Raw genomic sequence first — 26,689 nt, forward strand, 5'->3', positions numbered from 1 at the left:
TTTAAAGATCCTATCTCCAAATACAGTCACATTCTGAGTTCTTAGGGGTTAGGACCTCAACATACGAATTTTGGGAGATTACAGTTCATTTTATAACACTAAGTATAGGCTTTTTTTGCTTGTGTTGCCACTAGATTAATGAACAGTTCATTTCAATTTCACTTTGTGGTTCTGTAGTAGAATGAAAGAGTAGCATACTTTACTATAATTTATAGAGTTTCTCTTTAATGCATTGTAGAATTTCTGCTCTATCCCAAAAAGGGAAAATACACTAGTCATAAATAATCTTTATTTAGATGGTTACCAAATTATTTACAATAAATTAAAAATACACTGACATTTTAATGCTTAGAAACAAGAATAAGGTGAGTAGGTAGGAAGAGACCAAGAGTTTTTAGAGACCAGAATGAATAGTTGTCTTCCTGTTAGGAAAAATTGCAATCTAGTACTTGGAGTTAATATGTCTAGAAATAATAATAGGATTGCCCATTTTGTACAGTTGAATTGAAATTTGTTGTTAAGGATGCCTCATCCTTTACTTTCCTCAAAGTTATTATCTCTAACCCTTCCTCCCTGCCGTATGATTTGTGTTTATATTATGTGGATGGTTAGAAGTTAATTCTGTTCCTAATTCTATCAAGATGTTTTCCCATTCACAAGCAACAATGAGCTTCAGTGGATCCTGTAGGAAGACATAGAAATACAATCATTAATTCATTTGCTGAATATATATTGAGCCCATCAATTATGTACTAGCCACAGTGCTATGGATACAGAGGTGAATAAAACAGAAAATTCCTCTACCTTCATGGACCTTACTTGAGGGAGGTAGACAACATAGTAAATAATAAATAAGCAATATAATGATAAATTATTTTAAGTGCTATAATGATCATATCTATGGGTCTCTGAGATCTTGTGCTAAATTAACAAAGATACATCTTTATTGGACCTCTAACTATATTGCTTCATTCATTAGTGTAGGGTATTCCTTGATATCCTTAGTTTCTTCTTCATATGTTTTTTTTAGATTTTATTTTCTTCTAACTGCATTCTGGCTTCCTTAATGACACTGTTTCTCCTGTGGCTCTCTCAAGTAGAGGCTGTTCACTGTCCCTGTCCCTCCCCATCTTAAGATGAGTGTTTTCATTGGTCCATATTCCCATTTCCAAAATCATTTCTTGCCTTTCATTGACAGAGCTCCAGCTCCTTTAAAGCTGTGTAATCCCATTAATACCATCTGATAGTTATCCTTGTTGCCAGTGCTCTTATCTCCTGCCCTCATCCATTGGTGACTGTAGCATGTTGTCATGGTTTCTTGCACTAGCACTACTCTGGATACTGTTCCTGGCCTCTATAATACCTATGTTAATAATTCATACATACTCTGGTCTTATAATTCCTTTGTTCAATATCCACAGTCCTTTTTCTATCCCATTGTTACCAACTCTAGACCCTATGTTTCCCATTTCCATTATTTGGACTACTTCCAAAGTCTCTTTTAAGTATCTTCCTTGCTTCTGTATATAGTTTGTTCACTATACAACAGCCAGAGCTCTCTTTGTTTATCAGATCATGTCAGTCTTCTGATCCATACTCTCTATTGAGTTTCCATCGTATCTAGACTAAAATCTAAACTCATAACTATGGCCTATAATGCCAGTGTACTCATGGCATTTCTTCTTCTCTGTTCTGGCCTGCTCACGTGTTCTAGCCACTTGAACCTTCTTGCTATCTCCTGAACACACCATGTGCATTCTTTCTCATGGTCTTTGCTTTTGTTTCCTTTACCTGGAACAGTATTCCTAGATCACATTTGACTAGAGTCCTATTTAAAATTCACATCTTAGTGCAATGCCAACTCCTCAGAAAGGCGTTATGGGATGCCTAAATTAAAGTATTCCTCTCCTGTTTATACTTAATCCCAATACTCTATGTTATTTCCAGGGGTTTTGGAATTAGATGCTTTTTATGTCTATGTTCATTGTCTGTCTTCTCCCATTAGAATGTAAGTTCTTTGTATTTGACTTCTTTGTTGTACACAGAGTAGTGTTCAACACTAGTGATTGGATGAGTAAAAAGTATTCAAGGAATTGTGCCAAAGGAAGCTAAAGTTGAACTGGATCTTGACAAATGGTTTGGGTTCAGCTAGATGGCATGGGGAGCAGGAGGGGTTGTACCCCAAGCAGGGTCAATGGAGTGACAAAAGTGAGAAGATACAAAACATGACTGTGTGATCATGAAATAATCCAGCCTGCTGGAGCAAAGAGGTCATATTGGTAGAGTAACTTTTTTTTATCCCTCCTGTCACAGTGCTTCAATGGCACTTGATTTATGCCTTTGTAAGAGCTCCTATTATAATTAATTTGTGTGATTTTAACTTGTATAATAATGACTGTTTCTTTTTAGTTCACTTAACTGAGTTAAAGGGGAAAATTATATTTTACTCATCTTCTTATTTCCCAAACAACCCAATACATATAGTTGAAAAATAGTTATATTGACAGAAAGTTGGAATGTTCCTACTAAGGATGCTAAATTTTATTGGCGTTTTTAGATTGGAACAAAGTTGAAGAAAAATAATTTGATAATAGTATGAAGGAACAAGAAAGAACACATGAAAACAGTAGTCCTAGCAAGGGGAGATAGAGGCCTGACTGGATAAGTTTGGGGGTGGAAGAATTTCAAAGTTGTCAATAAAGAGAGGTTGAAAAACCAGATGTTCTCTACAGGGAGCAGCAAAGGTAAACAAAGTGAGACCTGTTCCTGCTTTGGCAAAGTTGAACTTGCCAAGGAATACGTGAGAGTGTGAGAATTAAAGTCTTGGGAGAAGGATATTGAGGAAGTCAAAGAGAATGCAACTGAAACCATAAATGAAAAAGTTTTTCTCTTTACTATCAATTTCTTTAGCACACTTATTTGAACTCACCTTTGGAGAACCCTTTCTCTTATTTTTGTGTTCTACTTTGTATTAGATTATTCTAAAATTTCACCTGTGGTTTAGCAATTGTACTTTTTGCACATTTATCCTGGGGAAATGCAATTTCCTATTCTCACAAAACCTGTACATTCATTTATTTGGAATAGCCCCAAACTCAAAGCAACCCAGCTCCTTTAACAAGTAAATAGCTAAGGAAATTGTGGTACATCCATACGGACTATTACCCAGCAATAAAAAAGGAATGAATGATTGATACCTGCAACAACTTAGATGAATTTTGTGAGAATTATGCTGAGTAAAAAAGCCAATCTCAAAAGATTATATACTATACAATTCTATTTATATTAACACTCTTGAAATGACAATTATAGAGATGAACAGATTAGTAGTTGCCAAATGTTAGAGAATAGTGGGGGGTAAGGTTTTCTATTACTAGTGGATTGTATCAGGTGTCAGTTTCTTGTGTTAATAGTTTTGCAAGGTATTACCTTTGGGGGAAACTGGGTGCATGATATCTCTGAGTTATTTTCTTAAAACTGCATATGAATCTATAGCTATCTCAAAAAGGTTAATTAAAAATTAAAAATAGAAAAAAATAAAATTAAAAAATAAATGGGTGAAATAAATTGTAATAATATATTTTATTCAACCCAGGATACCCAGAATATTATCATCTCAACATGTAATCAGTATAAAAATGTTAACAGTTCATCGGTAATTGCAATAAGAAATACTTCTTCATAATTTTTGTTTCTAATAAGACTGAATTTACAATTTGCGAATTAGATTGGATTTGCAACAAATATTGTGAGGGGCCTGGTTAATCTTCCACATAACAAAAACCTCTTTTTTCTTGTAGCTTTCTACCAAATCCTTCCCACCGTGCATGCGTCAGTTACATAAAGCCTTGCGGGAAAATCACCATCTTCGTCATGGAGGTCGGATGCAGTATGGCCTCTTCCTGAAGGGCATTGGTTTAACATTGGAACAGGCATTGCAGTTCTGGAAGCAAGAATTTATCAGAGGAAAGATGGATCCTGACAAGGTAATTTTTTATTTTTTTATTTAAAAAAATTTTTTTTTAATTTATTTATGATAGTCACAGAGAGAGAGAGAGAGAGAGAGAGAGAGAGAGAGAGGCAGAGACATAGGCAGAGGGAGAAGCAGGCTCCATGCACCGGGAGCCCGACGTGGGATTCGATCCCGGGTCTCCAGGATCGCGCCCTGGGCCAAAGGCAGGTGCCAAACCACTGCGGCACCCAGGGATCCCTGTTAGAGGATCTTAAATAGGGAGGGGAATTATTGTTTTCAGGAGGTTAATCTAGAGAAGCATACACACTTGAAATGGGGAGGGAATAGGAATGGGATAAATAGATCAACAGATTAAGTCTTATTGTAATAGTGATAACAAAATGGAAAAGGTGGATTTAAGAAATGTTTTGAGGAATAGTTTCTAGAGTAGCATCAGGAAAGAATGTAATTTAACTCAGATGATCAGCCTAGGTAATTAGAAAAGTTAGAAGTTCCATGAACATAGGTGATGGGTAGGAAACTGAATTGTCTAGGATTAGAGTGGAGGAGAAATTGATCATAAGTTTGGTTTTAGGTGTAAATTTGAAATGATGTCCAAATAGAAATTCTTGTTGGTTCATTGGTTGGCTTGTTTGTTCCTGACTTCATTTCTTGATTATTTATTGAGTACTTATATTGCGAAAGACACTGTTTTGTGAGAAGAAACATGAGCATGTGGATTTGAGAGTCATTGATATAAAAATGAGAGAAGGGCAGCCTGGGTGGCTCAGTGGTTTAGTGCCGCCTTCAGCCCAGGGCGTGATCCTGGAGACCCGGGATCGAGTCCCATGTCAGGCTCCCTGCATGGAGCCTGCTTCTCCCTTTGCCTGTGTCTCTGCCTCTCTCTCTCTTCCTCATGAATAAATAAATAAATAAACTCTTTTAAAAAAATGAGAGAAAAATCCTTTGAAGGTAAATAAGCTGGTGAATGGAGAGTATAGAGAGAAATTTAGAGAGCAGAGAAGTCAACCTGGAGGGAATATCCACTGTTTGGGATGGAAATGGAGGAGCCTAAAGTAAAAGCAGAATTATCAGAAATATTGGAGTAAAAGAGAGAAAACAGTCCAGGGTCATTGACACTGCAAAAGAGGACGATTTCAATAGTAAGGTATACTTGCTACTTTAGGCGTGGATATTGATTTTAGGAAGGCACTCTAGGATAAAAACAGAAGACAGATTTCCTAGTCTTATTGACTGTATGTGGAAATGGAGACAATGGAAATAGAGTATTTATTCTTGAAGTCTCAGAAATCAGGAAGAAAAGAAATAGAACAGTAGCTACAGAAGATGACTGGGCCCCCTATCTGAGGTAGCACCTCTTGCTACTCTTTTCCCCCTTATCCTGCTCAATCTTTTTGTCATAACATTTATCAGTACCTGAAACAATATATATTAAGTTATTAGTTTATTTTGTCTCATAAGAATGTAAGCTCTACTGGGGTACTGGGGGCAGGGCTTTTTAAATTTTTTTGTTACATACATAACTGACACTCACTGAATAAAGGAATTAATGAGGCAAAAAAAGAAAAAGAAAGAAAGAAGGCGACTGGGCCAAGCAAAGATTGTTTTTAATACCCAATGGGCAGAATCAGTGAAACTCTCAGAAATGGAGATGTTCTGGGAATAACTGAAAAAACAAGGCTCAAGGAAAGGGAAAGGTAATTTGTAAATATATATTCATAGTGTAAAAATCTCCTCCCATATGATGCTCCCTGAGAGTAGGGAACATTTCTGCCTTTTTTACTGCCATACGCTTGGCACTGGGCATGACACCTGAGAGGTATAGATGTTCAATCGTTTGTTGAATGAATTGCATAAGGAGTTCAGTGAGGATCCCTATTTGTCTGAGACCTGAAGAATGTATGAGGACTTTAAGTTGGTTAAGAAGTGTTTAAAGGAAGGAAGAAGAGCTGGGGAAACTCATGCTGACTGCTCACCTTTTCAATAAAGTAGGCAGGCAAATTATTTACCAGAAAGATCCAATGCAATTAAGGCTTAAGGAAAGTTGAAGAAAGTGTAGAATAACACTTTCTGGAAATATGCTAAGTAACTCACCTAAAATAAATAAAACGATTGCTAAGCTACAGAATGATTACAATTTGATCATTTACTGAATGCCTAGCATATGTCAAGCACTACAATTAATACTTTACATGCACCATCTTATGGAATCCTTGAAACAGTCCTAGGAAATAGGTATTATTTATGTCTAGTTTACTAATGAGGATATTGTTCTAAGCCATAAATGTGTAATTGGCTAAGTCAGCACTTTATACTACTTTCTTTAGTAATGTCCTGTGGCCCTAGAGCAGAAGCAGAGAGGACGGATGGTAAATTTATTCTGATTCAGGAACTGACAAAACAGACATGCTGTTAAGTCCTTCCTATGTTCCTTATTTCATTTAATCTCACAACAACACTGCAAGGTAAATATTGCCTTCCTTTTATGGAGAGTTGTTTTTTTTTTTTTTAAGATTTTATTTATTTATTCTTGAGAGACAGGGGTGGGGAGCAGGCAGAGACACAGGCAGAGGGAGGAGCAGGTTCCACGCAGGGAGCCTGACATGGGACTCGATCCCGGGTCTCCAGGATCACGCCCTGGGCCGAAGGCAGGTGCTAAACTGCTGAGGCATCCAGGCTGCCCCTTTTATGGAGAGTTTAATGAGTTTTTCCCAGGTGTAGAGGTGGCACATGATCAGACCCCAGTTAGAACCCAGGTCTGTTTTATTCCAAACCCGGGGCTTTTCCCAGTGATCTCAAGAAGAATAGATAATGTTTAGGTTGACATTGGTGTGACCAACCATATAGACTTAAGAGGCCACAGTTAAGAACAGAGATTTTCAGTTTTAATCACCTGAGCTTTAGTCATATCAATTAAAATGGGGACAATAGTAATGCCTGCTAAAATGTTGTAAAGAATTAAGTATATATATGAAATACTATGTAATCTGTAAAGTGTCAAACCAGTATTAGTTAATAATTTAAAAACAATAAATGTTATCTATAATCATTTACATGTTTTCTCAATGTACTAATAAACCTTTAACTTGTAGACCTTAATAGTTTACTGATTGGTTATGTTAATTATAATAGTTGATTGTTTTGGTTTTTCTTTCAAAGCACATTTTGTTTTGTTTGAATATTCACATCAGTGATGTCCTAAGAAAGTAATTTAAATGCAATAAAAAGTAGTTTCACTGTTGTTCTTGGGTACCAATTTTTCAAGGTACATTTAGCAGTTACCAAGTCATCTGGAATATATTTTTTTAAGGTTTCATTGTGCAAAATTTCTGTTATATTCTCTCTTCTAAACACTTTAATGTATGATAAATATGTGTGCATATTATGGGCTTATCTCTTATCTCCAGGCCTTCCATTGCATCTGGAATAAAAATTTTAGATAACATAGTATAAGAATTAATATTTAAACATTGACTTGAGCCAGTTGGACTTGATTTCATGAATTGTCAAGAGGGTAGCTAGTCAAGTTTTCAATTAAATTATGTAGTGTGTTAAGTCTGTTGTTAGAATAAAATAGATGTTATTATTCCTCCCTCCCAACACTATTCTGGTTAAAATTAACTTTAGTTAAGTCTAATTGCTTTTGGTGTTCACTCCAAATGCTTTTCAATTCTTAAACTATGAAAATGAAGTAAAAAGTAGAAGACTTGAATTTTAATCATTTATAACTATTGTCTTATCAATGATACCCTATAGATTAGGTTTTTATTAAAATGACATTTTATTCAACTCTATAAAAAGTAGGTTAAGATTTTGTTGTTAAAATATGCATTGCTTTCAGGAGAGAATGACAAGAAGGTACTAGTTTCACAGAGTAGGTCTTAATTACCATGTCTTTCCTGGTGGTAAATTGTCTCCAGATAAATTGGATATGAATAAGTTCTAAAATGGGTCAGACTTCTGATACTGAGGTGTTTTTTTTTTTCCCTCTTGGAAGATTTATTAAAGTTAGGAACTCTCAAGGGCATGGTGTGTTGAGAAGGTATATTTTTGGCTTTCTTTAACCCTTTATGTCTTTATCATTCATCATGTTCCTGTAAATCTTCCTTGATTTTTTTTCTTCTTGTTTTACTTAAAAAAAACAAAAAACAAAAAACAAAAAACAACTTGGCATCATCTTCCCAGGTGGTTTACTTCTTTATAAAGTAGGATTTTATTTCATTTAAAAAATAACCAAATAGCTATTTTGCACCTGTCAACTTGTATTTCTCCTTATATTAAGAGATTACAAGTTTCCATGATGGTGCGGACTCTGAGAATGATTGTGCCTTAAAAGTGTGATTATGGTTGTATGCAGCTCAGTCAGAAATGTAGGAACCCTAATCAGATAAGACATTGAGGAATGTTTGCTTAAGGAGAGGTCTAGATGGTTAATGTTTTGGACTGACAAAGATCCCAGTGCAGAAAGGCTTTTAAGTGAGAATATAGGTTCAGTGAAGGATGAGGCATAGATACTCAGGTTAAAAAATTTGGATGTTGGGGATGATATTGATGAGGGACCCTAAGAAGTAGATTGCTTTTTGATCTAGGGGCCCTCAGAATAAGCTTGTCATTTTCTTTTATACTATCTCAGCTATGCTCAGGCTAACCTGTCTTTTTCTGGGTGGCTATGTTTTGTATTCATCCATTTAGCAAATACTTATTGAATATCTATACGAATGTCCCAGACATTCGTATAGATACTAGAGATATAGTAATGAACAAAATAGACAGACAAAAATATCAACCCCCTCTGGAGTTTATATTCTGGTGGAAGAGATACAATAAAGAAATAAATATATTACATATTTTTTGGTGAAAGATGCTATAGAATAAGTTTTACTTAGAAGATAGGGAGTGTATTTTTGAATAGGGCAGTCAGGAAAAACTTAAACAAAAAATGATGTTTTAACCACAGCTTGAGTTTGGTTGTACATAAGAGCTCTAGGCTCAGTCAGCATTACTGTTATTTATCATATCTTAGTAGAATTGGAATGAGTAAATGTCAATATTTACCATTTTACACTGAAGAAAACTTGTGGCAAGGAAAACTGTCCAAATGTATCCAGAAACACTAGACAGTAGATTTTAGAACCCTTAGATATTGTGATTTGGATCTCTGGAAGTTGAGCTGCAATGAAGTCAGATTTAGCCAAAAAGTTAGTGGTTCAGGAGAGGCCAGCAGGATGCAATGGAGCAATCTTACAGGTTAGGCTGAATCCCAGTCCATAAAAGTTGGGCAAACTTCGTAGAAATCAGGCAAGAAACTGTGCATTGGTGAGCCTTTGCATATACCAAGCCTATAGTGAGCTCACTGTGTGTCAGGTTTCAGACCTTTCATTTGGGAAGGTTATGGTTGTAAATAAGGTACCAGGCTTTGTGATCATTCTTGGACTGATTGGGGCTTTCTGAGGCTGTTGAAGCCAGTAGCCTAGTAGGGTAATTAAGTAAAGTAACACTCTGATAATCATACCTAGACCTAAGGATACCATGAAGTATCAAGGTCCTGAGGTTTGAGAAAAGGAAAAATGATTTTTCTGCTAAAATCTCGAAGAACTGGTTGTCTTTTTATTCCCCATTGGAAAAGTACCCCAAAGAGAGAAATGATTGATATCTATGATATTATCCATGAGTCTTGAGCTAATTAATCCTCTTTAAGCTACTATGTCCTTTAGTTTTTCTCCACATCTTTGTACCTAAAGGCCTTTTATTTCAGCTTTTCATTTTTACCTTTGCATTGGTTCAGACTCACTGACCAACTCTTGGTCAGCTGTTCAGATAGATTCCTATATGTCATTCTCATTCTCTGAATTTTCACACAGACCTCAAAAAGTAAATATCAGTCCTTATACACTTAAGTCCTAGCCCTGCCTCTGGTAGTTCAGCTTTGTCATCACCATGCAAAAAAATCAAAGCTTTATTTCTGTCCAACTGTCTTTTCTTCCCCTTCCTTGGGCAATTTTTAGTGAGATGTTCTTTTTATAAATAAACACTTATTTCCCATAGCCTTTCAAAATAAACTGCATGATGAAAATTCATTTCAGATATGCTACAAAGTAATATTAAAAACTCTTCAAATAAATTATATTTTATCCTCCTAGATTTATTCAGACAGTGCAGAGGGAAACAAAGCATTTGTCAGAATGAGTAAATATTTATGAAACAATACATCATGTCATTAGCTTAGGTAGTGGCTAATGATATTGTTAATGCATATGTAAAGGTAAAGTCAGAATGGTAAAAACTGACACTTCACTGGAACTGTGCATTAAAGACATTTTTTTTTTGTATAACTATGGTAATTTAGATCTAATGATAGTACTTCTAAACATATTTAAAGATGAATTGTACTTTCCCCTTTGATGGTTTTAAATTGTATCATAGATGTGATGTTTCTCTACCCGCATAGGAAAAAAAAAGTATGTTGATAAACTCTCTTGGATAAGAATTTTTACAGTTACACTTTTAATTCTATCTTCAGTTTTTAAAACCATTTAAAAATTCCCCTGGATATTCCCCTAAATATTTATTTAAGAAATAAAAAATTTAAACATTTTTATCAATTTATTTGAATATTCACTAACAAAAAGGATTTCACTCAAGATGAGTCAAGAAGAGTTTATGAAGTATTTTTCCTCATTTTTAAGGAAATGTCCCATTCTTTCTGTCTTCAAAGGTGAAGATGAAACCGTCTCTTTTTGGCTAACATTATATGCATTGCACTTCGGTTGCCCTTTCTTCTAATTTCCTGTTCTGCGTATGTTAACTTACCATGAAACTTTGATTCTCCTACTTGCTTTGATGTTTGGATGTCCTCATTCTTTAATGAGACTGTAACTACAGAAACTCTTTAGGTTGATCCTTGGAGTTTCAAGGATGTCATAATGCTGAAGGCTACTTCCTATCTCCTGTTATTGCTTCCTTATCCCTTACAAAAGCATTGCTTTGGCCATACATGAATTTGGACTGCATGTTTCTGCAGTTTGTAAATTCTTACTGAAAAGAACTAGAGCCTACATGATTTCCAAAATATACCCTAAATAAGACATCCTCCATCTTTTCCTGTTGTTCTCCAATTTATGAACCTTCTAGGAATAGTTTAAAAAAAATAAAAAATCTGTCTTTAATAAGGGACTCTTTCTGATAAGTCAACACTTAAAGATTATTTTAACATTGTTTTATGGTGATGATTATCTGCTACAGTTTTTTTTAATCTGCTACAGTTTTATGTATTTTAATTATTAACCTGTTGTTTGAACCTTGATGGCCTTTATACAAAGGATGCAGTTTGAATGATACTGTGGCAATCCAATTTAGTCTCTTGTTTACAGCCAGGTTGTTTCATTTCAGCCAACAATAATTCCTTTCTTATGGATTCCATAGCATGTACGATTTACATTTAATGTTATTTTATTTTATTTATTTATTTTTCTTAAGATTATTTATTTATTTATTCATGAGAGACAGAGAGAGAGAGAGAGAGAGAGAGAGAAGCAGAGACACAGGTAGAGAGAGAAGCAGGCTCCATGCAGGGAGCCTGACGTGGGACTCAATCCCAGGTCTCCAGGATCAGGCCCCTGGCCGAAGGCGGCGCCAAACCGCTGAGACACCCGGGATGCTCTTAATGTTATTTTAAAAGCTATATCTTTGGGATCCCTGGGTGGCGCAGTGGTTTGGCGCCTGCCTTTGGCCCAGGGCACGATCCTGGAGACCCGGGATCGAATCCCACGTCGGGCTCCCGGTGCATGGGGCCTGCTTTTCCCTCTGCCTATGTCTCTGCCTCTCTCGCTCTCTCTCTGTGTGACTATCATAAATAAATAAAAATTGAAAAAAAAAAAGCTATATCTTTTTAGATTTAGATATTGACATTCAAGGTCACTCACAAAATTTTATGTGATTTTTTTAAAGATAATTTTTGTCTTCCTATAGCATGGATAAATGTATTATCTAAAAAAGAGGGAGAGATCATACTTTTTTTTAATTAAAGATTTTATTTATTTATTCATGAGAGATACAGAGAGACAGAGACATAGGCAGATGAAGAAGCAGGCTCCCTATGGGGAACCTGATGTGGGACTCAATCCCAGGACCCTGGATCACAACCTGAGCCAAAGGCAGATGCTCAACCACTGAGCCACCTAGGTGCCCGTGAGATTATACTTTCTTATAAGGTGAGAGAATTCTGAATAATCATGGGGCAGCTAGATGGAATTAATTTCAGTACTACTGGGGATGAATTAGATTTAGTTTAAACAAGAGTCAAAGAAACCATGTTCATCATCTAAGACCCAGCTCCTTTATTGATCTTTTCCTGAATATCTAAGCCAGCATTGACTACCCTTGAACATCTTTTAATCTCAACTAGATTTTAAGTGTCTAAGTAGCCAGAGACTCCACCTACCTTATTGCACTGGATAAAATGCTGTATATCTAGTCTTTCCTAAATATGTATTTGGTTGAAAATGGTCTTCACTATGTCAAGCAATTAATTTTCCTCATTAAAAGTTCCAGGGAATGCTACTTTTTTTTTTCCTTTTTCCTTCACATTTGAATTTAGCCATAGTATTAAAGACAGTCAGTTAAATAGCATAAGGAACATGAATGAAAGATAAAGGATCATAAAAGATCAGGAGCAACTTGATGGGATGAGAACTGAGTGATATGCTATATGTTGGCAAATTGAACTCCAATTAAAAAAAAGTTTAAATAAATAAATAAATAATCAATCAGGAACATGTTGTCATTCTTTCAGGGAACCCCTCCAGCTGGATAATTTGCTTTTCTGACTGTTGCTTAGGAGATTGCTCATCCTTAGAGTAAGTGGACCCTGAGTGCCAGGGTGAATGGCCTGTGATATTTTCTCTTTTTGAAGGTAAACCAAAATCCTAAAAGAGAATACGTTCTATACTGTTTGTAGGGCTTATCTACAGTGAAGGAAAGAATAGCCAGCAATAGAGGATATAATATTTAAGGTTGTTGATAGAGTCAAATGAAGTAAAAAAAAAAATACTACTTTTTTCCTTGGAAACAGATTTAATATTTTAAGTGACTCTTAGAAAAGATGACTGATTTCAGGTAAGCGTGCTTTCCTCTGGCATAAACCATTTGTAGTAATTTGTTAGAATGGGGAATGCTAGCATTTATTGAGTCCTGCAGCGTCTGATGCTTTATGTAAAATTCTTGTTTAATTTTCAGGAATTCATCATATGAGAGTAGGTATTCTTATCATTATTCGAATTTTGCAAAGAGACACCTGGAAGTTCAGTGAATTTCCTAGAAAGTAAAAGCTCCAAGGTTCATATGATCTTTCTGTTTTCTGAATAGGACATACCACAAACACTAGATTGCTTGGATGATATTGTCTTCTTCATTCAGAAGGATGAAAATAAAAACAGTATTGAAAGAAACAGAGAAATAGGCATTGCTAAACACCTAGGTAACTTAATTACTAGGCAAGACCTACATTTAGCTAAAGGGGAGGATGATCACATGATCCTCATTTTTAGAAAAAGGTATAATTTTTTTAGACTAGAAGGGCTTATATATTCATATGAATTAAATTCTCTATAAATACTAATGTTTTAAGAGGTTGTGAATGAAAAATATGCATAAGTTATGATTCATAGCCTTGAGAAATGTAGTTTATACTAGACTGATATCTTAATATAATACTACTATTGAGTTACCATCCATTAAATATAAGCTTTTTGAGGGGTGAAGACCATGTTTTTTTGTTTGTTTGTTTGTTTTAAGGTTTAAATTCAAGTAACCTTTATTGGATACTTGGAAACCTTTCTCATAACATAATAACAAAACACTAGCCTCTTAAACAGAGTAGTTTTGGAAGGCAATGTAGTCAAGGGAAAATGTAGACTTCGGAATTAGACCAGAGTTCAGATCTTATTTGCTGCTTTTTAGCTGTGTGGCTGATGAGTCATTCTCTCTCAGCTTCACTTTTTTTCATCCCTCAAATAAAGATAGTAATGACATTGATTTGGAGATTGCATATAATACTCTTAGTAGTATATAATACTCTTAGTAGCTGGAGAGCTACGAACCCCTGTCTCCTCTGAATCTCCATCATCAATTTTCTGGACCAGCTTTCCCTGGTGATGTGCACCATGCAGCTCTTTGGGCCTCCCGCCCCTCGCTGAGCCCACGTGCAGGGCCAGGGGCAGGGGCTTAACCTGCTGTCCCTTCCTGGGGCAGCCATTCCCACAGCAGCAGCCCCCACGGCCCCGGGGTCCCTTTGTTTCGTTGGGCACCCCAGTGTTTGTGACTGCAGAAAATAAATGTGATGTTTGCTAAAAAAAAAAAGAAAAGTACACTCTTAGTGTACTACTTATTAGTGCTTACCCTGTCTAATATATAATAGATAATAAAATGTTCTTCCCTTGGTTTCTCACTCAACATGGGATAGAAAGTGATAAGTATGGAATGAGGGCAAGCATCTGCCCAGGGTACTCTGATAGGACTTCCTGAGGAAATAAATAGATGCTTGAATTGAACCTTGAAAGATGACAGGATTTGGACATACAGAATTGGGACACATGAGTATTTCATGATCTATGAACTATTTATAGAAAGGCTATTGGTAACATAATGGAGGACCTTTTAAACTGGTTTGACTAAAGACACAGATCTGTCACTCAAGACTATGATTCTTAATTGAACCTCTGTAAAAGCTGAGAGCATGTTATTAAATATCAGTGAAAATATTCCTCCTAGCTACTAAGAAATTAGAGTCTGGTTTCACTGCTGTCTGGTGATCCTAATATAGGGAAAGAGATTAGAAAATCTAAATGAATGGTCACTCGATATATGTGTTTGGATTTCCCTTTAAAATGCCGGATACTCTCTCTCTCTCTGTGACTATCATAAATAAATAAAAATTAAAAATTTAAAAAAAAAAAAAAAGGGGATCCCTGGGTGGCGCAGCGGTTTGGCGCCTGCCTTTGGCCCAGGGCGCGATCCTGGAGACCCGGGATCGAATCCCACATCCGGCTCCCGGTGCATGGAGCCTGCTTCTCCCTCCGCCTGTGTCTCTGCCTCTCTCTCTCTCTCTGTGACTATCATAAATAAATAAAAATTAAAAATTAAAAAAAAATAAAATAAAATGCCGGATATCCGAAGAAAGTTGGTGGGGAGTGCTGAGATGAGATCTGTTCAGAGTCCAGTTTTCTGTTGATTGCCAAAATGCTAACTTTTAGATCAGTGCCTCTCAAACACTTGACGTTTGTCCCACATTTTGGCTACTTGAATTTTTGGTTGCACACTTAAAGGTTGAAGTTGAATCCATGGAAGTTATCATTGCAAAAATCACTTGGGGTGTGCCAAGTGATGATGGCCTGATTTCAGTATCACACTTGTTCTAGTGAATTCAGTCTTTCTTTGGTTTTACCTGTACTTCTTACCTGTAACACATTGTGCCTTTCTCAGTCTTATATGACCTACTTGGCTCAGGGTCTCATCTGATTGATGTCATAGTGATCATCTTTCTTCAGTTGCAGCAAATATACATTTACCCTTTGATCAAAATTTGAAGAACTGTTTCAGAAGAGTTCATAAGTTACTAGACAGTATAGATGTCCTAGATGCCTAACATACCTGGGGCAGTGTTCCATTCTTTTTCCAGTAGTCCATTCTTTTTCCAGTAGTTTCCTGGGACACAGCATAGTTTTGCATTTTTTTGTCCTTTTTAAACTTCATACTGATTCTGTAGATTGACTCCCCCTTTTAAGGCTTCTAATGTATATCTTCAACCTCGCCTTCTCCCTGAGCTCTAGGCTCTGATTCCCAAGCGTATTAGATCATACAAACACAGTCATGTTTGAAGCATCTCCTTTGGGAGACTTTGAAGTCTCCCAATGCTGAGCTCCTAGTCCACCGCCTGGCCCAATCCAGCTCTTCCTACAGTCTTTTCTGTCCCAGGTAATGGCAGTTCTATTCTCTTAGTTGCACTGTTCAAAAACCTTGATGTACAGTCTTTGACGCTTTTCTTTTTCTCAAACCTATGCTGTCAGCAAATCTTTTTAGCTCAGCCTTAAAAAGTATATCATTTCTGACTATCCCTACTGTCACAGTGGTGGGCCACACCATCACCATCTCTTCTTTGGATTATTACAACAGCTTTCTAACTGCTTCTCTAGCTTCTGTCTCAGAAGATTTAATCAGTGTCCATAGAAGCAGGGGGAAGAACGTCACTGTTTGGGCCAATATTTTCCCTTAAAGGACTTTAAAATTCCTTCAAGCCCCTGGACAGAATTTCTATTAATACCTCATAGTTTCATGCCCTAAATTTGGAGAGAAGTGATTTTTTTTCCTCCTGTGTATTGTGACTGTAATGTGAGAGCTTCTCAGTATGGCCCCTGTGAGTATCTGATTTGAACAGCCTCTTGATAGACAGTTATCCTATGTATCTTAAATATATTACTAATCTTAAAATAATGAGAATATTATGAAGTGCACTCACTACCGAAAGTAAGTGAACATAATTTCATCTTCTTTTTAATGATTTAGAATGAACTTCAGAATTTGGAACTGCTGCAGGCTGATCATTAGGAACCTCAATTATCATTGCATAGTAAAGGAAGTGCTGGTTAGTAGAGATTTCCAGTTGTGTTAGTGTCAGAAAAAGCTGCTTTCTCTCTTCTAAAATTAAAACTAGTTTATTAAACCTTTCTCCTCTGAAATTTGAGGCAAAAAATGATCTGCAGATACAATGGTAGTATTTTTTGTGGACTCACTAGCACTGATGGTTGACTGGTGGATTTTATAATTACTTCAAAAAGGAAAGGTCAGTCATTGAATTTTGCAGGTCTTTTATTTGACTTGAATATTCCTTAACTTTTTATTTTATATTTATTTCCCAACCCTATAGACCTGAGGCCCTTTCTGGTTTAGTGGCAAAGTAAAAGATACTAATGAGAATGTCTTTGGGACATAATTATGTAGATTTAAAGGAGTGATGTAGTTTTAATTATGCCCTTTAGCTAGTGTACTTGCATATTAAAGTCATTCATGTCTCAGTGTATTTCCCTCTGAAACTTTGCTTTTCTCAGGCCTTAAATTACTAATCAGCTCATGGGTGTACCTGAAGGTTATGTAAGCTTAGTTGAAGACTGCCAAAGAATGTGTTTAAACTATTAATCCAAAATATACAGAAGTTTATAATCAGAAAAAAATGGCCCATGGGTTTATAGTGTTCTTCGCTGGATTCATTAAGAAGGAAATTCCCAGCATCATTCGTGTATATGTGTTTCCTCCCTCTCTCCTTTTCTCCCTCTCTCCCTCTTCCTTCCCCAAACAAAAACACCCTTTGGGTGTAATGTGTTGAAACATGTAATATATTGTTTCCCTCAGGCTCTTTTAGTAAACTGAAGGAACTTGAAGTAAAATAATAATAATAGATTTTTTTATTTAATTTTTTTTCACCTCTGCTTTTGTGGCTTGTTTACTTTCATTATAAGCTTTGAGATGTAGCAGGCTACTAAATCTACTAAAGGAGGCAACTGCGTTGAAGCTGTGAAATGATTTCACTCATTTATGGAACAAAAGTATGGGCTACTTAAACCCTACTTTGTGTCTCATTTTGTTTTCATTTGTGGGAGGCTAGCATAGGAAAATCCTTGGTAAATTCTAAAGAGGAAGGCTCAAAATCTATTCAGGCCAGCTTCCCTCCCAAAGAAACAATAAAAATAATAGAATTTAGAACAGGAGTAAGTGACCTTTCTTTGAAGGGAGAGATAGTAAAAATTTTTGGCTTTGTAGACCTTATGGTTTCTGTAGCACTTATTTTGCTGCCGTAGTGAGAAAGCAAACATAGGTAATACTTAACCAAATGGACGAGACTGTTATTTTTGACAAAAACAGACAGCTTTCTGAATTTGTCCTGTGGGCTGGACGTAGTTACAGACTCCTAATTTAAAACATGGGTTTCTTAAATTTTTTCTTTATTTACCAGACTAACATTCATCAAATACCTGATGTGTGTTTTGGCTACTTTTATATACTTTTTTTTTTTCTTGTATATACTTTTGATCAATGATCTTCACCATGGCTTATGAGACAGATGGAGAAAATACTTAAAATGTTTACATTACAAAAAATTTCAAACATATGCAAAAACAAATCCCCTCATATCTATCATCATATCAAACAATTAGTAGTGTTTTCCATATTTCATTTATTTATCCCTTTTTATTTGAATTTTATTTATTTTTATTTTTTCTTATTCTTTTGTATTTTAGCTGAAGTATTTTAAAGTAAATTTCAGACTGTGTCCTGTGATGCCTGCATACTTTATGTATCTCTAGAAAATAGCGCATTTTCTTACATAATTGTAATACCATTATCTTACTGCTTGGCAGAATTAACAATTTTTTTTGGTAATGTCTGTTACCCAGGCCAAGTTCACATTTCCCCAGTCGCCTAGAAATATATATGTTTTAACACTTGATTTGTTTGAACCAGGACCTACATCAAATCATATGTTACATTTGTCTGTTGTCTCATAAATCTCTTCTAGTAATCCTCTACTTAACCTCTTTTCTTTCTTTTCCTTTTTTGTTTGTTAGTTTTTTCCCCCCAGTCTGTGTAGCTCTTGAAGCAGTTAGCCAGTTGTTGTATAGAATGTTTCACATTCTAGATTTCTTTGCTTCCTGTATGTAGTGTCATTTGTTAACCATATTTCCCATTTTTCCTGTAAGTGAAGTTAGCCATAAAAACTTATGCAGATTTAGGCAAGAATCCTTTTTTTTGGCAAGAGTCTTTCATAAATGGTACTTTGTTTTTCATATTGCATCACATCAGGAGACTTATCAGTAGCCGGAACCTCCCATTGTGAAGTTCCCCTTCAGCTTTTCATCTAATGTTTTTATCCACTGAATCATTTTTCCCAAATCAATTATCTTATTCTCATTTCTACACTTACTGGCTGAAATTCTTCTGAGTGAATGTTCCCTAATCATTTTGGGTATTTGGTTGCCCTGAAATAGTTGATAAGGAAAGCAATAATTTTGAATCTCATTTTGTAGATTGGGATTGATTCTCAAAAGATTAAGTGAATTGCCTGAAGTCATAAGCCTAATATCCTACGTAGCTCAGAATCAAACCGACATTTTTGTTACCATTTCTGGTTATCTCAGATGCAACACCAGTGGGAACCAGTGGCCTGGTATCATAACCAGTTCTTCTTGGTTGAGAAGTTAAGGAAGAGATTCAGGATAATTCCCATTTCCTTTCTATCTTCTCCCACCCCCTCCTCTGAATAAAGAGAGTAGATAGTTTTATCTAATAAACTAACTACAGAGATAGTTTTCCAGAGCAACGGAATGCTTAGGAATCAAATTGCTTGGATTCATATTTCTGTTCTTACCACTTAGCAGCTATAAGCTGACGTTTGGCAAGTTATTTAACCTTTCCATGCTCTAGTTTCTTTGTCTATAAAATGAGGATCCTAATAGTATCTGTCTTAAAGGATTGTTGTAAGAATTAAATGAAGTTGATGCAAGTAAAGAGCTTAGAACAGTGCCTTGCATGTAATAAGCATTCAATATTATTAGCTTTTCAGAAATAAAACTGTTCCATAGCTACACTTTTAATTCTACTAGCCATCCAAACCAAACATTCGAAATAACAAAGTAATTGTTAGGAAAACAGTATTATGTTGTTCTCTTGATGCTAAAAGTGATGATAGGTCAGTATAGGTGATCTTAGGTGAAGACCTAAGAAATGGCATGAATCTAAAGAATGAAAGCTGTGGAATGCTCCATTTCTGGAACGGTTGTAACTGCAGAGAAATACTGTTTTAAATTTTTAGTTACATACACTTGATTAGTTATGTAGTCAATTGATGGACAGTGGTTGAACAGATGCATGTAATCTGAATGTTCTGCATTTTAGATTTTTTATGTTTGAATTTCTTAATGTGAAGAATACCTCTTTTTTGGAATCTTGGAGCTTTTTGCTGAGTATAGTAGGAAAAGCCATCAAATGTATTGTCATATTTTCTACAGGACATAAAATACTTTATTGTGTAGTATGTAGGAAAAAGTGCCTATTTCCCCCTTTTCTATTACCTACTTGGTAGCACGATAGATGGTATCACCATATTTGTGTTCATAATCATTCCTTTGTCATATTTGCAGGACTTTTAAAGACCAATTTTAAAGGATCTTTTCAGCAGAGTATTTTCATCATTTCTTTAAAGCAATGGAAAAAATAATTGTAATTTTCTAGATGTGGAACCAGCTAATAACTTTATCATTTTGCATTATTTTCTTATGGTTGGCATTTTAAGACTACATGAAAGTGTATATATATGCATTTGGTTTGATCATAGATTATTCCTGTTTGTTCATAGGCATTTTTTCCAATTTATTGTACAGTGTTATGAAAGGTTTTTCACTATTTATTGCCTTAGTTGTCAAGTATCTTTTGAGCCATATTCAGAAGGACAGTTTGCTATAGATATATGTCATACCTCATTTAAGGTTTTTCTGAGTATTTGCAAATGCTTTGTATTTGGCCATGTGAATCAGAATGAATTAGAATGGGTGTGCAGTTGGTCCCATTTTTAGATATATACATACACAAGCATATGTGTCTGTGACAAATAATGTGATTTGTTATGATGTGACCCAAATGGAGCAAGTAACTTGGTTTTTTAACTGCAAGGATTTAATTGTTTTTATCAGCCTTCTCCCCTATTATTTGTGTGAGATTGCATCACCTAGCCAGAGGTAGATGTAGAACTATAGGTGTGTAAGCCTGTATTAATGTTTTATGAAAGAAAACACATTTATTCACTAATCAGCTTTTCAGTATTGTTTACTGCATATTCTAGAATCTGTATTTGCAAATGAAACACTGTTGTAGAAAGTTCTGATTAAGAAGAATAAAATTAGGAGCAGTAACTGTAGCTTTTTAATTAATTATAATTAAATTTAATTATTATAGTTTTGATTTTCAAGTAAAGAAAAATGTGTGTATTCTTACAAAGACATTAAAGAAACAATAGAAATGGTAAACAACTATGTGATTAAATGTGAAGATCAGGGAGCTCTCAAAGTCAAAGAGAGCATGCTTGTCCAGGTACTTCGGTGCAAATACATGTCTTTTCAATCTCTGGCAAACCTCCAGTATTGGAAAGAACACTGGTTCTGAAGGGCAATGGTTATAGGCAATGCCCTTTGCCTGTGTCTTAGAAGCTCTTGAAAAGCTCGTTTTTGGGTTTCTGTTTTCTTCTCCAAAACGGAGGGAAATTATACCTGCTTTTTTGTGAGGATCAAAGGTTAAGTAGGTTTCCTGGGAGTGAAAATTCTTTCTGAAGTACATATAACTAGTGCATCAAAGTTAGGATAAGGCATATTGGTTATGAGAGAGAGCACAGTGATGATTGTTTGGATCTATTAATATTTGACTAGATTCGATTTATGATCTTGGTCAAGGGGATCTTGGAGGGGAACGTCATACCTACCTTCCCCAAGGTATAATATCTGTGCCCTCATCTGTATGTGGAAGTGATAATCACTATTTTTGCGTTAGTTCTTATAATTAGCAGCAATGTCTGATGTCTGTCAAGTGCCCAGCACACTACCAGGCATATGTAGGTGCTCTGTGGCTGCTGTTGTCATTTGCTTTTAAAAAATTGACAGTTAATGAATACTCGTTTCATGCATATTAACATGTAAGAAAGTTATAGTCCTTTTGGTAGAAGGAGGATGTTGTGATTGTTAACACCATGTAGCATTCGCAGAGAGTGTCAATTTCTAATAATTTTCTTTTTTAAGGTAATAGGATTAATTAAAATCAGTGTTGCAAAATTAAATTAAAAATACTGATTTTTCTTGAAACCAAAACATTGATAATTAAGTAAGTAAATTTCTAAGTTTAGATTCATACTTAAGATCTTTCCTTTCTCTCTGAATTCTCTCATCTGTTTTTGTTACTCAGACTTTAAAAATATAGAAATTAAACATGAAGTTGAAAAGTAAAAGTATAATTAAATGAGAAATTTATATATTGAAGTTCAAATTCTGCTTATGAATTCTAAGGTGAATTCATAAGCCTCCAACCTTCATTTCAGTTCTCAGTCTTTGGTTAACTCTATTAATTATTCTTGCCCATTATTTCCTTGTGGATTGTGGAAATGAATTGTGTGTGCATAGGAAACTGTCTTTAGTTCGTTAACTCACCATGGCAGCCTCTGAGCCATGGTGACATCTTTAAGAAAGGTGATAGAAAACACTTGTTTGAGAATGTGTTAAGAATCGAACTTAACATACGTGAAAGAGCTGTGTATAAGACTTTTTTTAAAAAATTCTGTTTTGGGCAGCCCTGATGGCCCAGCAGTTTGGCACCGCCTTCAGCCCGGGGGTATGATCCTGGAGACCCCGGATCGAGTCCCATGCCCGGCTCCCTGTGTGGAGCCTGCTTCTCCCTCTGCCTGTGTCTCTGCCTCTCTCTCTCTCTCTCTCTCTCTCTCTTTCTCTCTCCCTCCCTCCGTCTGTCATGAATAAATAAATACAATCTTTTAAATTTATTTTATTTTATTTTTATTTTTTAAAAGTAAAAAAATTTCTGTTTTTTAATTATTATTATTTTTAATATATATATATTTTATTTTTTATTTACTTACGATAGTCAGACATAAAGAGAGAGAGAGAGAGGCAGAGACACAGGCAGAGGGAGAAGCAGGCTCCATGCACCAGGAGCCTGATGTGGGATTCGATCCCAGGTCTCCAGGATCGTGCCCTGGGCCAAAGGCAGGTGCTAAACCCCTGCGCCACCCAGGGATCCCCAAAATTCTGTTTTATATAGGTTTATATAGTACAAGCCAGATACATTTGTTTCAGCTTTTTGGTTTGATCCTTTGTGTTGGAGGGTGGAAAATGATTTCTTACCATTTCTTTTGTGATCATCTAATTAACAAATGTCTTTAATTTCCTTATAGAATTGATGAACTTGATCATGTTTTCCTACTCAGTATCCGTAATCTTGGCCATCACAGTTCTCTATGTTTTGAGGCTTTCTTTTGGTTCCTATAAACAGCATTGTTATTCCAACATTAAGATAATTTTTCTGATTGTTAAGTACTTGGGTAAGTACTTAAGTATCCAAGTAAGCGTTAAGTACCCAAGTACTTATCAATGAAAGAGTTGATTCCTTTCTAGCAGTTTTAGTGAAAAGGTCTTAACTAGCTTCCTAGCATGCCCTAGGTGAATGGTAAAGCTTCTCCTTCTGCCTACGAAAAACTGCAGTTCATTTAGGGGAAAAATAAACTGTGCACTCTATGTATTTTCTATAATTGAGTTAATTGCATGATTGGAATGAAAGCACTGAGATTTTTGTTTATAAATATCTTGTTCAATGTGGTAGAAGCTAGAGTGTACCACTAAGACTGTAGGGTCATAGTCTGTAATTCATGGTAGCCACTTACGTTCTCTGAATGTCAAATTTCATGACAGTTTTTGAAGACTGTTGTAAAAATGTTGTGTTTTCATTAGCAAAAATGATTCAACTTTTTACTCACATAAAGTAGATGTAATCTTATAACTAAATATAACTTCTGGTATAGTTATTTGTGTTATATACAATGTACATTTTAAATTGAAAAATACATTGTAGAAAAAATAAGTGACTATGATGTCTACTTTTTAATGTGGGAAAATAGGAATAACTATACTTTGAAATTTATATTTCATATTTATAACACACTAATTTGATTTTAAAAATCCATTTTTACAGTAGGTACTACTTTAGAGTTACCTAGACTTAAAATCAGATCTCAGTTCCACCACTGACAAGATGTACAGCCTTCATTAAGAAAGTGACTTTTTTTCTCTGAGACTCCATTCCCTTCTCTATAAAATGACACTGAAGCCATTTTATACTGACATTAAGACTTAAGCAAAATAAAAAATATAAAGCTATAATAATGTATGTAAAGCAGTACCTAGAACATAGTAAAAGTACTCAATGAAAAATAACTGTTACGGAGGTTAGAAAATAACTTTTCTTTGCCAGAAGGCAAACCACAAATTTTGGGATATAAATTCAAGATATTGTTTGAATTTCAGAATCACTGTTTCATGAGTTGTGAGAAGATACAGTTCATATCAGTCATCAGCTTTTAGCAAAAGATATCAGGAAAGTGTATAAGTTTCTTATCTTCAGGTTATAAAACTGAGGAGCATTTTTTAAATTGATGTTACTGTCAAACTGGCATCATTCTTATGATTTTTTTGACCCCGACATATTCAAATTGGCAGTTTACAGATAGAAGTTTATTGGAAAAGAAAATCTCTTTGATTTACATAATTATAAAATAATAAAGAATGCCTGTGTCCCTCTAGTTGTTTTGTATTAAGATATCAAAAACCCAATAAAAAATACATGAAAAGTATTTTCTCTCTCTTTTTTTTTACCTTTCAGTCATTCATTCCTCTTTAGAATACCTGTCATTTCTGTCAAAAGATTTTGCTTAAACTTAGTTATTATATTATTACTCTGACTTTTAAGATGGCAAAACCAGAAATGACATATCTTCTTTAAATTATTTTTAAAGCAAAAAAGTTCCTACATATAAATAAGTCTACGAATAAAAATTATGGGTTATTTTTCCTCTGTGATCTCCCTACCCTATTATTAGACAGAACAAATAGCAATGAATACATTCTCAAGAAAGAAACACAATGAAAACCAGGCTTAGAAAACCAAGCATTGTTTTTTAAGATTCCAGCAAATTCATCATTATTAAGCTGGGTTCATAGTTTCTAAAGACTTTAAATGTACAATCCCATCTCCTTAGGGGATGGGTGAAGTGGGCAATGTACATGAATGAACTCTTTGAGTCACCAGAATGGAGCCATCTTGATTTATGTGTAATCTGTACAAGGAACCTGCATCCAGCCCAGTCCTCCCTGTTACTCTTACATGTGTTAAATTTAACATCTTGTTTTTGTTGAAATGTTTCTTTACATTGATCATCATTTATGGATATTCTGCATCTCTAACCAGAGTCTTTAAAACCTGGGTTTTCTTTAAGCTATTTTTATTTTTAGACTTCTTTTTCCAGTGTCCAGTATATACTTAAAGTCTATTTCTTTAAGGAGAAAATTTTTAATTAATGAACAAGATGCTGTCAGTGTACTATAGCAAAAAGAAAAAAAGGCAGATTAAAGCTCCTAAAATTTTATTTTGCTTTGTTAAACCCCCAGTTGAATGGAATAGTGTTGAGCAGCAGCCAGAATCATGGAATTTGAGATTACTTGTTTCAATATTGAATGAAGGCTCATCTGAGAGTGATGGGTTTTAGTGCATTTTTTCCCCTTAGTGGAATTAAGGTGACTTTCCTTTTGCACATTGTGTCACCTCAATTTAGGAGCTAAACAGCTTGTGCTTGTTGGGCGGGTAGCTTAATTTTGCAGGTTTATGGGACATGATGTTTTCATAACAGAAAGGAAGAGTAGATAATAATCCTTTGAACCTTTAAGGAATTGAGATTTAACAGTTCATTATACATTTATATGCAATTTTATGTGCATATCTATAGAATTTAATTCATAATTGTTGAAGATCCGGGCAGCCCTGGTGGCGCAGCGGTTTAGCGCCGCCTGCAGCCCAGGGCGTGATCCTGGAGACCCTGGATCAAGTCCCACGTTGGGCTCTCTGCATGGAGCCTGCTTCTCCCTCTGCCTGTGTCTCTGCCTCTCTCTCTCTCTCTCTCTGTGTGTGTCTCTGTGAATAAATAAATAAAATCTTAAAAAAAAATTGTTGAAGATTCACTATCAAGGATAGTGGGCATAAGGCAGAGAGGTTTAAGGAAATAGATGTCCCTGGTGTGACAATTCACTATCTGGATTGGATTTAATACAGCTAAGGAAGAGAAATCTAAACACATGATGGGGTACTTTCATTCATTGCTTAACACAAGTCAGAGCAGCACGTTTTGTGAAAATTGAATTGTTTAGTATTCTAAAATAAAGCACGTTCTTTAGCATTTATATAAATCATCTAATGTAGCTCTTTGGTGAAAGGGTTCTCATTATCTGCCACTATTTAAGTTTCCAAGCTGATATTGTGCTTTTCTTTCTTTAAAAACAAATTAGGTATATCAACTTGATTTGGGGATTATTAGTATTCAACAAATTACTCTTTAAAGCGCACATCAAAATATTATTATTCCTGTAATTTTATGTGTGTTATGTTTCTCATTACTGTTCTGCTCATTCGTATGCTATATAGGACACCAGAGGCAGCTTTTGAATTTTAAAGAAAATTAATCTGCATATTAAGTGGCTAGTAGGCTTGTGATCCTAGAAATTGTCATATCAGAGCACCATGCTTGGATTTTCACAGCTATCTCAGTTTTATTTTTGTTATTACCTTGTCATTTAAGTCATTAAGTTTGAATTAATGTATACTAAGACTTCTTATTTCAGAAATAGCTTTTTGTAAAACAGAATGGACAATGATAATTTCTAGTAAATGCATAATTTATGACATGATAAACTGAAAAAGAGGTACTCAAGAAATTTTTTGTAGCCGTATGGTAAGTTCTGAAGCATTATTCATATGTTTTTTAAGATTATATATGGGTATGTGTATGTATGTGTGTCTGTGTTTCAGAAGGAGAGATATTTTACCTGATAATTTGGGTAACTTTCCAGGTAT

General features: G+C 35.2%; 1 protein-coding gene across 3 annotated transcripts in view; it reads left to right on the forward strand.

The window, feature by feature from the left end:
* The window catches only part of PRIM2 (DNA primase subunit 2), a 299,004-nt gene that overhangs the window by 201,961 nt on the left and 70,354 nt on the right, over nt 1–26,689 (forward strand). For all 3 annotated transcript variants that reach the window (XM_072734812.1, XM_072734830.1, XM_072734821.1), the window contains one exon: nt 3,801–3,986. In XM_072734812.1, the coding sequence (XP_072590913.1) occupies nt 3,801–3,986 (186 nt within the window). The remainder of the gene's footprint in view (nt 1–3,800; nt 3,987–26,689) is intronic.

The sequence above is a fragment of the Vulpes vulpes genome, chromosome 1, assembly GCF_048418805.1.
Source record: "Vulpes vulpes isolate BD-2025 chromosome 1, VulVul3, whole genome shotgun sequence".
In the NCBI taxonomy this organism is placed as follows: domain Eukaryota; kingdom Metazoa; phylum Chordata; class Mammalia; order Carnivora; family Canidae; genus Vulpes; species Vulpes vulpes.